This window comes from Selaginella moellendorffii, unplaced genomic scaffold (assembly GCF_000143415.4).
Source record: "Selaginella moellendorffii unplaced genomic scaffold, v1.0 SELMOscaffold_64, whole genome shotgun sequence".
Taxonomy (NCBI): domain Eukaryota; kingdom Viridiplantae; phylum Streptophyta; class Lycopodiopsida; order Selaginellales; family Selaginellaceae; genus Selaginella; species Selaginella moellendorffii.
In genome coordinates this window covers 463350-478859 of record NW_003314325.1, presented here as the reverse complement: position 1 = coordinate 478859, position 15510 = coordinate 463350, and the positions used below count along the sequence as shown (strand labels likewise).

At 44.9% G+C, this 15510-nt stretch overlaps 4 protein-coding genes across 5 annotated transcripts in view; all 4 read right to left on the bottom strand.

Moving 5' to 3' along the window:
- LOC112351646 overlaps positions 1-15510 on the bottom strand; it is a 49378-nt gene that overhangs the window by 3080 nt on the left and 30788 nt on the right. Inside the window, exons 4-7 of the mRNA XM_024689884.1 lie at positions 6203-6348; positions 6051-6156; positions 5847-5999; positions 5472-5789 (exon numbers count right to left, since the gene is read on the bottom strand). Coding sequence (XP_024545652.1) covers positions 5475-5789; positions 5847-5999; positions 6051-6156; positions 6203-6348 — 720 coding nt within the window. The 3' untranslated portion in view covers positions 5472-5474. The remainder of the gene's footprint in view (positions 1-5471; positions 5790-5846; positions 6000-6050; positions 6157-6202; positions 6349-15510) is intronic.
- On the bottom strand, positions 2786-3624 carry LOC112351659. The gene is made up of 2 exons (XM_024689922.1): positions 3410-3624; positions 2786-3359 (listed from the first exon to the last, which is right to left on the bottom strand). The coding sequence occupies exon 2, from the start codon at positions 3187-3189 to the stop codon at positions 2851-2853; it is 339 nt and encodes a 112-aa protein (XP_024545690.1). The 5' UTR covers positions 3190-3359; positions 3410-3624; the 3' UTR covers positions 2786-2850.
- On the bottom strand, positions 4274-5468 carry LOC112351647. The gene is made up of 3 exons (XM_024689885.1): positions 5464-5468; positions 4724-5093; positions 4274-4659 (listed from the first exon to the last, which is right to left on the bottom strand). Exons 1-3 carry the CDS (start codon positions 5466-5468, stop codon positions 4387-4389), a joined length of 648 nt encoding a protein of 215 aa, XP_024545653.1. The 3' UTR covers positions 4274-4386.
- On the bottom strand, positions 8444-11032 carry LOC9648598 (lipoyl synthase, mitochondrial). 2 transcript variants are annotated; one of them, XR_002994202.1, is made up of 5 exons: positions 10616-11032; positions 9933-10144; positions 9504-9883; positions 8622-9414; positions 8444-8545 (listed from the first exon to the last, which is right to left on the bottom strand). XR_002994202.1 is itself a non-coding variant. In XM_002984741.2 (4 exons), the coding sequence occupies exons 1-4, from the start codon at positions 11017-11019 to the stop codon at positions 9304-9306; spliced, it is 1107 nt and encodes a 368-aa protein (XP_002984787.2). In that variant the 5' UTR covers positions 11020-11032; the 3' UTR covers positions 8444-9303. The 2 variants fall into 2 exon arrangements, 1 of the variants encoding a protein (XP_002984787.2); XM_002984741.2 differs by having other exon boundaries at positions 8444-9414.

Genomic DNA, 15510 nt, shown 5'->3' with positions numbered 1-15510 from the left:
CTAGGTGGAACAAAGAGTATGTACAAACTTGGTGTTAGACATGGGAATCTAAAATAAAAATCATATTTATATTTCTTTATAGCTTTAAGATATATATCATTAAAAGTTGGACTTTTATATTTAAAAAATTATACTGCTTTGCAGCAATTATGGTTTGTTGTATTTAAGTTTTATAAGGACTATACCCCTTCCAGACAGTTTGGGCCCAATTTGCTAAGAAGTAAACAACAAAATAGAATATATACATATACATACATACATACATACATACATATATATATACATATATATATATATATATATATATATATATATATATATATATAAAATTTATTGTATTATAATTTTTCTAATTAAAAAATTTATAAATATTGACTATAGTCTAACTAGACCTTTAAAATGCTTTATATAAATTAATACATGCATAGAAATAATGTTTTTATATTTTATTTTACTTTTATAATGCTCCATATCTATTTCCAGTTTGGCATTCCAATACAATAACGCTCTATTTTTTGTTCTGTGGTTAGGAAATATGTTATTAATTGGATGGTCAATATTTGAAGGCATCTAATCAACGACCTACATAGAATCGAGCTGTTTAAGAAAATATTTATACATAATTATAAAATAGCAAATGGAACTTTAGATTTAGATAAAATCACTCTGAAATGTTTGAGAATTAAGAACAACTTCAAATGTTATATCAACCTATCAAGTAATATTTCTAAATACTATACAGTGACTTTTTATAGCTTAAAGTGACTGCATTCATATTGTATTACATTTAAATTTTAAACCCAAAAAAGCTATATATCAGAAAAACTATTTCTGTATTTACTACCCAATATACCATAAATGCAATTTTGCTTCCATAAAAACTTAAATCACCTTGGTTGCAGTTACTATTAAATTTTGTAAACATAACTATTTTTTGGTTTGCTTAAGCAAACCTGTAAAGGGACTGGGATGGTAGTGGATATATTTAGAATATTCTTGGATATTCTAGGATATTTTACCATCCAATGGTTGTTATTTATTTAGATTAATCTTGTATTTATGATTTATAACCATGTTTATAATTTATAAACTTTCTTAAACGCTTTCTAGTATATTCTTTTTTATTCTACCATCTAATGGTTGATAGCATGTATTTATAAATTATAAATATTTTTATAATTCTAATTTTTTATTTGATCAATTGGATTAATAAGTAGTAATTAAGCAAACCAAGCGTTCTTACATGCAACGCGTAGCAAATTATCCTTACTAGTATAAAAAAATACATTTTCTTTTTAATAGTAATCTCTAATAAACATTTATAACAATCCCTCTAATTTACTTTATGCTGATGAACTAGGTCAAAATCTCCTTTCCACTTATTAGATCTAATGCACAGTGGAAGATTGGAGATTGTAAGCCTCACCATGACAAGTTTTCCAAAATGCACCTAGAGGAAATGTTTATGAGAAATCAACTCCTGCCACCTGGGAAAGTCCTCTTGCTACAAAGCAATCTTTGTAGCGCAGCACCTCAGCAGCATCAAGCTTGAGCCTGAACAGCATTCGTGCTGACCACCCTCCTTCCTGCCTGCTGCGAATGGTACTCCTCCTCCATAGCTGCACGCCATTGTTTTGCCTATGGAGAAGAGCCTGCTTGACAGAGTTCAGCTACTGCTGCAAAATATTTGTGTCCATGCGATTCTCAGACTTCAAATGCACATTAGGACAAGTAGCTCACTAGCTCGATGTGAAGACAGAATTTCTTTATGGAGAGCTCTAGGAGGAGGTCTTTGTCTCCCATTTCGTCCAGCGTGTGCGTGCCAAGTGTGGCACACACTATCACACACACGCAAGCCAGTTCCATTCCTCTATGTGCTTGATTGCTCATTTCAGATTTCTCTTGGGCAAGAAAGTGATATAGCAATTTTCTATCAACTAAAATGGACACATTATTCTTTACTGTTTACATTTTATATTGAAACATTAGCTTTATTATACTTTTATTACCACAGAACAATTCATAGTTGACAGTAGAGAGGGAGCATTTATGGTATGCCGTGTGGGTACTCTCGTATGTAATCTGGATACTTCACCAGATGACCTACCTCGAATTTCGACATAGCCAAGGAATAAAATTGATGATTAATGTCGCCAATCCTGCATATCCCAAACAAAGGGATCTCCTGCACACCACTAGGGAAGATCTCTTCTGGAGTAAGACAGAGGAACCTTTCCCCACCATCCACAACCACGTAGAGACCATCAAAACGAGTCTCCACCTTGCCACTATGTTGGAAAGAAGCACCTAGCGCGTGCAACTGAGGTGCCCCTCTGTGGCTCTCAATAAGAGCCCTGAACCTTGAAACAACAGCTTGCTGGCGGACTCTATTTCGGTGTTGAACATCCCAGGCATCCCTTGCCGCACGATACATGTCTTCCATCGCTTGCACTCTTGTGTCATATGCAGCCTTGAGGCGCTCGTACTCGGGTCGTGAACGACCCCAGCAAGTAGGCGCCACAGGGCGTGGTGCCCTTGTGGGCGGTGGAGCCTCCGGAGAAGTATCAAACCCAAAGCGTCGCAAATCAGGAGGAAGTTCCTCCTTGGGGAGAAGGCCCATCAAACGAAAAGATTGGGCACTAGAATGCCATTTTATGAACTCCTGCCTGCGTGCGTTTTGCTTCTTTACAGGAGCTATTCTCACTGTGGGAAGATCGAAGTGAGAAACGTAGAACCGCAGCAACTCCAAAGCAGCCTCCTCCATTGTGTCGTCGCTGAAGAGGGCTCAGTAAACCTAATGCTATATATAGCAAACTACTTATCTTTTTGCTTCAATCTCTAGTAAGCTCTCTAGACAAAGATCGCTGATGAGCTTTCGCAGTCCGGACCTGTGGCTCCCCCGCTCGTGGCCACGCAAACTCCCACGGAAGCTTTGCACAGCTCGTCCATTTGCTGAGCAAGGCCGCGAAGTCGACGGCGAGGAACACCTCCTGACAGCCTGAGCTTGCACTCGTTGACGATCGCTGCCACTGCTGGGTTGCTTCGTTCTTCCAGGACGCTGCTTCCTGCTTTGCTTTCTCCACGCATTCCTCGTCCCCATGTACGTACAAGGAATGCCACTGGAGCTCCCACTGATTTTTCCAGCCCGGCTAAGTCGACCCCGGATTTTCCAACCAGAACTCTCATCATCCCAAGTGGACGTCAGTGAGATCTGTCGCTCCTTCTGGTTGCATTCATTGCAGCTTCGTCCAGCAGGCCGTCTTCAAAAGGAGCGCCTTCCACCAGTTTATCTAGAGCTGCCTTTGCAAGCTCCAGGACGAGATCTCGATTCGCTTCGTACCATACGCCTTGGGAGATACCTTCACAAAGTGGTTTCCTGCTTGAACATGAATGAAGAGTAGTAGCATACCTTCAAAGTCAACTGTGTTATCCGCGCTTCTTCATTTCGTTGTCGCTATCAGCCGTGCTTGCTGCTCCATTCCCGGTACACGTCCAAGAGGCTGAACAGGTCTCCATGCCGATGACAGCAGCGCATCTTCCGGCGGTCTGCCAGGAGCTTGCTTCTTCAGAGCCGGCTCGGAAGAAGATGGTCATCACAGGGTACTGACTTCTCGACCACAACAGTGAGCCTGGCTGTTGAGGATGATCTTGCCTAGCCGTGGCTCCACTCCTATCTTGGCCAGTTTTTCGTGAGCCTCCAGTTCTTCACTTCATCATCCGCCTAGTGCCAGGAGCCTGATAATCCCCATGTGAGAACGGGAAATTTCCGAAGTCCCCACCAGAGCATTGTCGTCAAAGTCTTCATCGCTGTACAATCTGTAGCAGACACCAGAACTAGTGCGCCCTGCACGACCAGCTCTTTGAGTCGCGGCTTTGACTGATTGCCGTAAGCTCCAGCGTTGTCATCCCAGTCTGTGGATCAAAGATGGCTTGCTTTGACAATCCTGGATCCACCACGTACCTAGAAGCCGAGAAAGCGAGTATCAGCTACATGCTTCAAGGAAGATTATCGTAAAAGAACTTTGAAGTACCTGATTCCTGGCATCGTCAAAGACGTCTCGGCGATATTTGTTGCAAAGACCATCTTTCCCGTACCAGGTGGTGCCGCCTCGAATACCAGTTGCTGATCCTCTTGACGAAGCCTTCCATGAAGAGGCAGCACAAGTGCATGCGGCGTATTTGCCAATCACTGGCAGACCCATTCGATATCCGTGAGGAAAGCCAATATATCTCCCTCAATCGGCCTCCTTGTGAAGCTCGCAAACTCTTTCCATTGTCCTTGTTATGTGGTTGAAGTCTCGTGCTGTTCGTAGTGGATCTCAACTGGGAAATTCCTTCCAGGAACGAAAAGCTCGGCATCGGCTGTAGCTGACATAACGATGACTCTCAAGTGCGCGTAAACATTCCTTCAGCACTGCTAGGAGTAAATCCGTACCATTTTGGCAAGGTCTTGTTGAGCCCTGTATTCCAAGAGGCCAATGGAATTCGTCTTCTCAGCGGCATCCTTCGGCAACCCGTCGTGCAAGAGCAAATACTGCTACTTTCCTTGGCTGTGTACAAACGATGGAAATTCCCGTTGCTCGATAAACCACCATCACATAAATACTGCATGAGTCCAGTGCTCTTCCCAGAGCCAGTCTCACCAATCAGCACAGTGACCTGTAGCAGTGTTCATAGTTTAATGCGATGAAACCAAGATAACAAAAAAGCTTGTGGTTGGTACCTGATTAGCTCGTATATTTTGAAGGATGAAGGATGTAAACGTCGAGGCGAGTCCCTGTAGCAGCTTCCAGTGAACGATCGATTCTTGCAGCTCCTGCTCGGCTTTGTCCCACTGGTGTAGTGAAAAGTTCTTAACTTTGTTGTTCCTCCTCTGAATGCTTTCGTGCTGCTCCCTCATCGTCTTTAGGATACCCTCTACTGCGTCGCAGCTCCTCAAGCGACCAATGTCCGCGGCCTTGTCGAGGTAGCAAAGCTTTGGACCGCGGCTGGAATGATGGCGCAACACCAGCTTCGTTTCAGGCACCAACGCCTCATCCGGCGGCGACCTCTCCAGCTCGATGAAAGCGTAGGCCCATGGATCGCTGCGCTGCCTAGGCACAGACACAAAAGCACCAGATTTCTACCAGGGAAGCGGCGAGCAAAGATTTCGGCGATTCTACTGCCAACAACGCCAAGATTCAGGCCAGAAATTTCTCGCAAAATGCAGTCTTGCCTCTTGTGGGGACGATCCAGCGCCCGCCGCTTCCAGCTCCGCAGCGCCAATGCGAACCCTAAAACGCTTGAGCGGGAAGGAGGAGTTCTTCACTCTCCCAGAAAGAACCTTCTTTTTATCTCTCTAGGCGTTAAACTAGTTTAAAACATAAACATTAGCTAGTTTTAATGAAAACGAAAAGTATCCCATCAATGAAAACGAAAAATAACTTATAAAGGTCTTCTCATCTATAATACTTATTCTATTACTTCATCACCTTTCAATGCTTCGCTTCATTTTTCAATTCTTCAATATATGCTTCTTCTGCAGCCGCATACCGGTCATACCCTGGAGGCACTTCTTCATCGGATCTGTAAAACTCGAAGCCTAGGCCTGCTTCGTATAAAACTTCATCCAGTCGCTGAAAATATTCCCAGATAAGGGCCGCAAGAGGACAGGGTGGCTCAGGCACAACCATGATTCCCAAGTCTGGATGTTTTTTGCAGATCCGTTTGAGGTTTTCGTATTCAATCCGTTGGACGCAGAAACGAGGATGGTATTGCGGGAAGTCTGCTACCTGAACGATATAACCCACCTGAAAACGTACACAAATAAACATACAAAGAAACAGAGAATAGAAACTGATACAAACCTGAAGACGAAGTCTCTTCATTGGTCCAGTGTAAGTCCTCTCTGCCCAGTCCTCATTTCGCAGGGGATCTCTTGAACATTGATAAGTATCGTGTCCCTTCACTAGGCAGAGGTAGCATTTCTTTTGTTCATGAGCAAAAGGATCCACTCCAGGCTAAAAGAAGAAACAAAAAGTCAAATCTGGGAAATAATTGAGCTTTCTTACCCCCTTGCAGTGTCTTTCCCAATGGCCTCTCTGCTTACATCTTCTGCATTGGTCGACGAGTAAGCCCTCCTCCTCACCCGGACGATGAGTTCCTATGATCTCGTACCTGTTACAAACAAAAGCAAGTAAAGATCAAACTCAGTCTTGCTTACCTTGCTCGCCTGCGTTCAGCAGGGTTCTCGATTGCAAAAATGTCCACCTCCTTGGGCTTTTCCTTTGTGAACACATTGTGTTGCCCGTTGCTGCTGCCGCCGTAGGCCTTCTTGTGCTGCCCGTTGCTACTGCTGCCGTCGTAAGCCTTCATCCTCAAAAAGGAAATGTCTAGAACCCACAGGTAGCTGTTCTTGTCCCTACTGTATTGAAAAGATACGTTTAAGATACGTTTAATCCCTTATCTGGAGGAACGAAGCAATGCAATCAAAGAGGGCCTTGAGAAGAGCTTTGGAACAAGATGTAGCTCCGATGCGCGACCACAGTCTGGGCGGCACAAATAATTAGGTTTCCATGAGCGACCGAGCTTGGCGATCGATTACCTGGCAGGCGGGAGAATCAATCGAATCGATCTCACTGATGCAACCCTCAAACGCTAACCTTTATACCACGCATATTCTTAAGTAAGATAAGGGTCAGGATTTGTCCCATAAGAACTCTCCAATTCAGCAAAAGAGAGATGAGAAGGGAGGAAATGCTCCCTGAACAAACAAGCCGAGCAAGTGGAGGGAAGCTGGAGAAAGAGAAAGAGTACAAAAGAATCCGTGCAGCAATATTAATAGATATTCAGAGTATATATTTAAAATGTGCTTTTGTTATTTAAGTTATATATAGAGACTAACAAAGAATCCGTCTATTCTGGCCTACATAGAATTAAATAGATGCTTTAATATGAAGTAATAAAGTACACACACATAACAAAAAGATACGTAAGTTTTACATTTTAATCAAGAAACAGCTGGTTATTGTTCAATATATTTTGATAATAAATATGCACATTTGATTATTACAAAGAAAATGACTTTATAAAAAGGATCACAAAGCATTAGATTAATTTGATTGGTGAGGAAATCTTAGAAAGTACAATGGTTCATTAAATTCTTAAGATGTAAGAAGTTCTAGCTTCCTATTAATTGGATAGTTAATATTTTAAGGGATCTCATCAACTTGCATAGAACTGAGCTGTTTAAGAATATATTTATATATAATTATAAAAGAATAAATAGAACATTACATTTAGAAAAAATCACTCTGAAATGTTTGAAAATTAGGCAAAATTTCAAATGTTATATCAGCCTATCAAGTAATATTTCTGAATACTATATAGTGAGTTTTAATAGTTTAAATTGACTGTATTCTTATTATATTACATTTAGATTTTAAACCCCAAAAAAACTATATAACAGAAAAATATTTTTGTATTTACTACCAAATATACCATAAAATGCAATTTTACTTCCATAAAAACTTAAATCACCTTGCTTGCAGTTATTATAAAATTCTGTATACACACAACTATTTTTTATACTGTTCTTACTTCAGCCAATTCTATCTTACTATTATAAAAAATACATTTTATTTTAAATAATAATCTCTAATAAAAATTTATAATTCTACAATCCCTCTAATTTTCTTTAACTAGGTCAAAATTTCCTTGAATCAATGTAATAAGCCTCGTTTTCCAGAATGTACCCAGAGACGTCATTCAAGCACGCCGTCCAGTATTCATACGAACCAAATGAGCCAGATCGGATCTGGTGTAGACTACCAGTACTCTCCTTGGACGTTCGAAACTCCAATTTAACCACAGCAGACGCCTTAGTCGCAGAGGGATCATCCTTGCAGCTTCTTACCAGATGATGGGTTCTTCAAATGGTGGTTACAATTTCAAGTCTTTCCGTGCTTGTGAACTCATCCCTGGATACCAGTCCTTGGACGCTGCCACTTCTTTGGTCGCAATGAAGTGGGATCTGCAGTAGAAGCGCTGGAACATAGTCGTAGATAGAGTTCGCTGCTTCAAAGTTAAACGTCGTCTTTTCATTACCTGAAATGCCAGCAGACACTGGACGACATGAGGTCCATTGAAATCACAATCATTTTTTCTACTTTTTTCCTTTCAAGCACCAGCCCAGTCCAAAGTTTGCAAGTTCTTCATGAAAACTCTAATTCGAAACACTGTGTGTAATTGTCTAGTGCGCAGAGTCGGCTCGCGAGACGACCTACTTCGCTGGAAAAGCCCATGTCGACTGTCCGATGATTTGCTTCCCTTTCTTGCTGCAATGCAAGGCGAAAACTAATGAATTCGTTGCTGGATTTAGAGCGGAACTTCCAAACGGATGGGGCGGGCTTGGATAAAAAAAAAGTGGGAGGAGCTAAAGAAGAAATTAGGAAGAAGCTCGAGGTCGGATCTAATCTCAAAATTTTATTCGTCAAATAGTGGCATTTTCGAAAAAATTAAAGGATGTTCTTGTCATGGATCTCATCATCGAATGCGTCTCTGATTCCTGCACCAAAAACCTCCACAAACACGTAAAAGAACCACAAAAATAACCAACGAGTCAAAGGAATATGCGCCCGCACCATTTTCTAGTGGCGTCTGCGACGCCGGCGGCGCCGCCCGCCCTTCCTCGACCGCGACCGCGATCGCGATCGCCGTCCACCCCGGCGGCGGCGGCGCCGCCCGCCCTTCCGCGACGTCGATCTCGATCTCGACCGTCCACCTCTTTTACGTCGCCCGCCTCGTCCACTCTTGCCAGTGGCCACCGCAAAGCGGCCGCGCACACGCTCCAGCCGCCCCGCTCGGACCAGCCCGCGCAGCGATCGCCCCACCTGGGCCTGGAAGCGCTTGGGGAGATCGTTTCCATACTTCTTCTTGATCTTCCGGGCCACCGCCGCAGCTGTGACACCTCTCTTGGCTTTGAGCGACGCCAGAGCATCGCGCACCGCGAGTTTCATCTTTGGCACGCGGATTTTCTTGCCACCCCGGCTCCGGCTCCGGCTCTTCCTCCGTCGAGCCATGATCTTCTACTTCGTTTGTTCGATCGCCCAAGTTCTTCCTCCTCCTCCTCTTCAAGAGCTCGACTCTTTGGCCAAAGTGGCCAAGAGTTACACTCGAAGAGGAAGAGGCCAAGCGGCGGATCTGGAGGGGCGCCGCTAGGCCGCACGATCCTCCGCCGCGGGAATCGGTGACGTGGAGAATCCGACGGCTTGTGTTAAATCGGAATCAATCTCCGCGCGAAAGAATCATACCTTTAATGTTTTTCTATGAAACCATCGCTGCCTCTCTATCTGCATCGAGCATCGCTTTGATGTAGAACTCTCCAGCTTTGTAGGAGGATCTCACCATTGGGCCAGAAGCCACATATCGAAATCCCTGTAAGAAACAAAGGAAAAAGAGATTGTCACGCTTCAGCTGGCAAAAAAAAAAAAAACCAAAAACACTTCGAAACTTCGAAAACGTACCATTTCCATTCCGATTCTTCGATAGTTCTCGAACGCTTCCGGAGTCACGTACTCGGACACTGGCATGTGTTTCTTCGTCGGTCGCATGTACTGCCCGAAAGTCATCACGTCCACGCCGGCGTCTCTCACTCTGGCCATGGTCTCCAAAACCTGTGAAGATGTCTCGCCACAGCCCAGCATGATCGAGGTCTTGGTGAGAACCCCGCGAGGACCTTTCAGCTTGGCCATCTTCAAGACGTTGATGGATTGCTGGAAGTTTGCTCGCCTGTCTCGGACCGAGCTCTGTAGCTCTTGCACGGTTTCTATGTTGTGCGCAAAGACGTCCAGTCCAGAGGTGGCCACTTTCTCCACGCAGTCGGGATCGCCTCGAAAGTCGGGAACTGCGACAGAAGACGACGTTAGTTCCTCCAGATGTTGGCATAAGCTCACCTAAGGCCTCAACCAGCATGCCCGGCTTGCGTTGCTTGATCCTCCTCACTGTCTCGGCGAAGTGCCCGCTTCCTTGATCGGGTAAATCATCCCGGTCCACGCTCGTGAGCACCACATACTCGAGGTCCCAAGAGGCAATCGCTTCAGCAACTTTGGCTGGCTCGTCTGCATCAGGTGGAGGTGGAGCTCGCGATGTCTTCACTGCACAAAATCTGCACGTCAGGAACGAGAAAAATGTTAACACGAGAAAGAAAAAAAGTGTACAAGTAGCTTCACAAAGGAATGGAAAAAACTAACAATGAAACTTCACGCAAAATAAACAGAAAGCAAACCAGCATGGAATCGCAAGAGAAAGCTAGCAATGGTGAAGAACTCAACGTTATCTAGTTAGAGCAAGCAAACTACCAAGAAAAAAAACAATGTGTTGAACAGTACCAAGAACGAAACAATGGAGAAGAGAGTACCAAGACAAAACCAGATCTAGTATGTCGAGAAAGAGTACAAAGAAAGAAACAATGGAGCAATGATCTAGTATGCTGAGAAAGAAAAGATCTAAAAAAATGGAGCAATGATCTAGTATGTTGAGAAAGAAAAGATCTAGAGTACCAAGAAGAAAAACCAATACTGTCCAGCAAACCAGCAATGCATCCAAGAACAAACTAGCAAGAAAGAAGAAAGCTTACCGGCAGCCTCTGGTGCACGTATCCCCCAGGATCATGATCGTCGCAGTGGCCGTGCCCGTGTCGCCACCGCTCCAGCACTCTCCAATATTTGGGCATTTGGCCTCCTCACACACGGTATTCAATTTGAGCTCCCTCAGCTGCGATTTGATCCTCGTGTACTTCTCCCCACCTGGAATGATCCGCTTCATCCAATCCGGCTTGCGCCGCGGATCCTCCCGCGTCCCCACCGCCACCGAGTAGCCTTCCACACCCGAGCCCTGGCTCACGAAATCCTTAAGCTCCGGCGCATCGCTTGCCAATCGCTCTCGGAACGCCGCCAGCGCCGGAGAGATCGGGATCGGAGAGGCCGCCTCGGACTGCGCGGCGGACATGAGTGGATTGAGCCTGCGCAGCCAGCGAGCCATGGCCACAAAAAAGGAGAAAAAAATGCGAAGAACCCTAATTTCCAAAATGATAATGGTTTCACGCTTGAGCATATTCTAAGTATATTCTCTTCAAAAGGCAAGGATCAAACTATTTAAGGGATTCCAAGTTCTAGGGTTGCAAGAAAATGGTGAACACTTCAAAGAAGGAGGTAGACATGTCCCAACACGAGGAAGAGATGAAACGGAGAATGATAGAGGCGTTGAGGGCTCGTTCTCGTCAAAAGTATCTCAAGACTAGGCAAGAAAAAATAATGGCGCAGCTCAGAGACAGTTTGTTAGACGAGAAATTCTTGTTTGAGGGCGAGAAGCTAAGCAAGAGGGAGGAGCGGGAGATTGCTCACAAGAGAAAGGTGTATGAAATTGCCGTGAAGATGGACACCAAGGATAGCGACAACTACTATCGGATTCCCGAGGACTTGAGAACCAAGGTTGCTTTGGAGCGTGACAAGGCTTTGCAAGTCCATCAAAGCAAGCGCTCTTAGCCAGAACCCAGGTTACGATGATTTTCAAATTCCTAACGATGGAAGATCATCAGATCTTGATCATTTTACCTCTTGTATGCTTCAATCTGCAATGCTCTCTGTGAGTACAAGCAATTTATTTAATCAAACTCAACAATTTCATCAAGTTTGATCTCTAAGAACTTAATAGCTAGTTCCTTATGTGAGACCTTGAAATTCTTGAACTTCTCCTTGTTGAGTAACTCATAAAAACCTTTTGAATGTTTTTTTCAGGTGACTTTTAGATTGTGATAATTGGATTTTTATCCTGGAAATTCTCAGACTTCAATTATACTCCTTTCTTTGAAAAGTAATCCGTTGAGCTGCAAAAAAGGCAGTTCTAGAAATTTTTAGCAATCCTTCGAAGTTTTGTTTAGAACCATGGCTCTTCAATAAGCGGGAAGAGAAGGTGCTTCGCTGTAGAATCGAAAGGAGGGAGTGGCTAGTTCCCCATGGATGATCAGCTTTGGCATGGTGGCCATGCTGTACTTTTTGGAAAGGTAGAACTCCTCGTTCCCCCTCAAACGTTTTAAGGTTCGCATTGGCGCTACTGAGAGGGCGATGGATCGTCCCCACAAGAGGCAAGACTGCATTTTGTGAGATTTTCTGGCCTGAATCTTGGCATTAGAATTATCTGAATCGTTGCTCGCCGCTCATGGTGGAAAACTAGCTCTTGTGTCTGTGCCTGGGCAGAACAGCAATCCATGGGCCTATGCTTTCATCGAGCTGATTCACATGCTTCATGAGGCAACCTATCCACTCACATACTTCATGAGGCGTCGGTGGCTGTCATTCCAACTGCAGTCCAAAGCTCTGCTACCTCGACAAGGCTGCGGCAATAGACTTTCTTTCGTGAAGTTTTTGCCCAAAAACTCCACCTTCGAGTGACGAGCGCTTGGATCACCAGGGTAACTCATTTGGAGCAGTGGTATGAGCAAGAGTGAAAAGATTAGAACTGTGTTCACAGCCTACATCACTTGCCGAGGAGCTGCAACGCAGTTAGAGGGTGTCCTAAAGATGATGAAGGAGCAGCACAATTTCAAGCATTCGAGGAGGAACAGCAAAGGTAAGAACTTTCACTACACCAGTGGGAAAAAGTCCAGCAGGAGCTGCAAGAATCGATCGTTCAGTGGAAGCTTCTACAGGGACTTGTCTCAAACTTTCCATCCTCGTTAGATACACTGGAAGCTCAATTAAATGGATCTGTCGGGGATGAACAACAGCCGACTGGATCATTTTTAATAGGCCAAGAATGGCCTAGAACACTCTCATGGCAAAAAGGACTAACTTTGCTACAAAAGCAGCTCGAGGCTAAGCTACACAAGGTTGCACGTATATGCTACAGAAGCCATGGCAGTGGAAACTGTCATGACAACCGTGGGGAGACAGAAGCGCTGGCTTCAGAACGAGTGCATTGAGAAGCAGCTGGGATTTCGAACGCCCGTGACTCTGGGCGGAGGTGAAAGAAATACTGGCGCCTGGATCGTTCACGAGCGTGGAGGTCCGCTATGCAGACACCTCGAAGCTGATTGACAACGAGCTGCTCATTCTCCTTGACGAGTGCGGTGAAGGCCTGTCTCAACCAAAAACAAGGTTCAGGGGACTCCAACTTTGAACCCAGGGCTGCATCGGAGCCATAGATTAAATCATGCACAGCATATGGTATATGCTAGCAGTTAAAACCGCTAGCATTTCAAAAGGGGGAATCCAAATTATGGATCCCTATCTCCATTCCATCGTTTTTCTTATCAATACACAGCATTCTTTTACTCGTGCTTCTTCTCTGCCCTTGGAGATCGGGCCATTTTCTCTTTTGTTTTCTTACTAACAATAGATTTCCAGAGAAGAGGAGTTTTCTCACCTCTTCATTTGGCGACCATGGCTTCTGAATTCCCCTTCAGGTTCACAAATTCTTCCATTTTTTTCTCCATTCTCTGTGCGCAGATAGCAAGAACGATCCAGAAATCTACCCATCTTGCCCAAATTCGCCCAAAATACGCCCTAATTCGTACATTCGCCCAAATTCAACACGCAAATGCCACTGCCACCATGGATCAACGGCGTCCAAGCGGTTGCTGCCCAATGCAGTAAAGACAGAAACTTTCCAGAGGAGATTTTTGAAGAATCTGCAAGCTCTCTCTCGAGATCTCCAAGTCCAATCACCGACGGAGAACACCAACGACTCTCTTTGACAAGAAACTCCAATCTACCAGCACCTTCATCAGCAAATGCCCTTAGCAGCTTCATTGGCAAACTCCATCTCCGAGCACAAGACCACCCACTCCAAGTTCGAGACATCAACCAGCGCCCTCGACACAAACCGACACCACTACCGAAACGAACCCATCTTCTGTGCAATCGTCGACCCAGCAATCCTAGCGTTCCGACACAAGTCCAATTCCTGCGCCCACTCCAAATACCGAAGCACATCCTCAAAACCTACACCAACGACGAACCCATCACTTTGTTACCCGGTATTGGACAACTTGTCGAGGGACAACTTCACAACGCACCACCGATTTTTCGACAACCCCTCCGACAAAGTCAGCAGCTCAGCACTGAAACAACAGTCCGAACTCGGTTCGAACTCAACACGTTCGCTGCAACAACTCTCGCCAATCACGCCATCGCCCAATCCGGACTCGAACAACTCGACGACATTATCGAAGAAATCATTCCAGACAAACCCGAATATCCGAAACTCTTCATTGAACTCCATCTCGGCACCAGCACGTGGAAGACTAGTTTGCATACTGCACCAACACACTCGACCCAACACAACTCGGCTGACCACAACCCAACCCAACACACACCACCGTCGATATTTGCACTGAAAAGAAAGAACAAGCTCACGACGACTTTATCAACAATTGGCCCACCGACAGTCTTCCCAAAGTTCTGCCCGAACTGCATGATTGACTGCAGACACAAATCTGACACCGACAACCAGTAGAAGAATGCATGTATCCAAAACCATGAAGAACATCCAGCAAGTCGGAAGAAGACCGACAACGGCTTATCCGACGTTTAGATAGAGATTTGAAGAATTTAGAAATAAAGAGAAAGAAAGACCAAGAGAAGTTGAATCAAATTCTTAGACCCTCCAAGAGAGAGAATTACATCCGACACGAATTATTACCGCGAGCTAACTCCGACGAATCAGTATCGGACATCCGCAAAGAATACGACAACTACACAACACCACCGGACACACCACCGGCAGCACCCTCGACAGCACCCACCGAAGTGCCCGAGCCTGAATCAGCACCCTTGACGGCACCCACCAAAGTGCCCGAGCCCAACCGAACATTCGAGCAGTCGACACAGACTACGCCCGAGCAACAAAACATTTTTCAAGCAGCATACAACCACTTCAAAGGTACATTCACCAACCCCATCTATAGTGACAACGAACGACCAAGTTTCCCACCCAGCTTCACAGACTTCACCAGACCAGCACCATTTTCGCCATACCGACCGATCTTCACAACACCAATATATCCTACATTTGCTTCCAACATCTATCGAAGCCCGCTATCAGCAAGACCTTTCGAACACGCTTTCGACTTCAACGCACCGACGAGACAACAACTCGACTTCACCAATTACAGTTGCACTCCAATATACCCAGTCAGCAGCAGTAAAGACGAACAACCTGAATCGTCCAATAGTCAAGCACTCCACATCAACAACTCACATCGACCTGCCGAACAGCTACAATCATCCAACAACAACGAGATCGACGAACCAATTGTCGACGACAACAATCTTCCACAGCAACCACAATCACCACACAACTATACGATCGAAGAACTCTTTCACAATTTAAAAGAACAACCACAACCAACACAACATAACTCCGACAAGTACGTCGACAACAAGTTCGACCACCATCTTCCGAAAATCAACACCGGCAAGCAACCCGACACCGACGACTACGACGACGTCGAAGACACACCCGACAACAGTC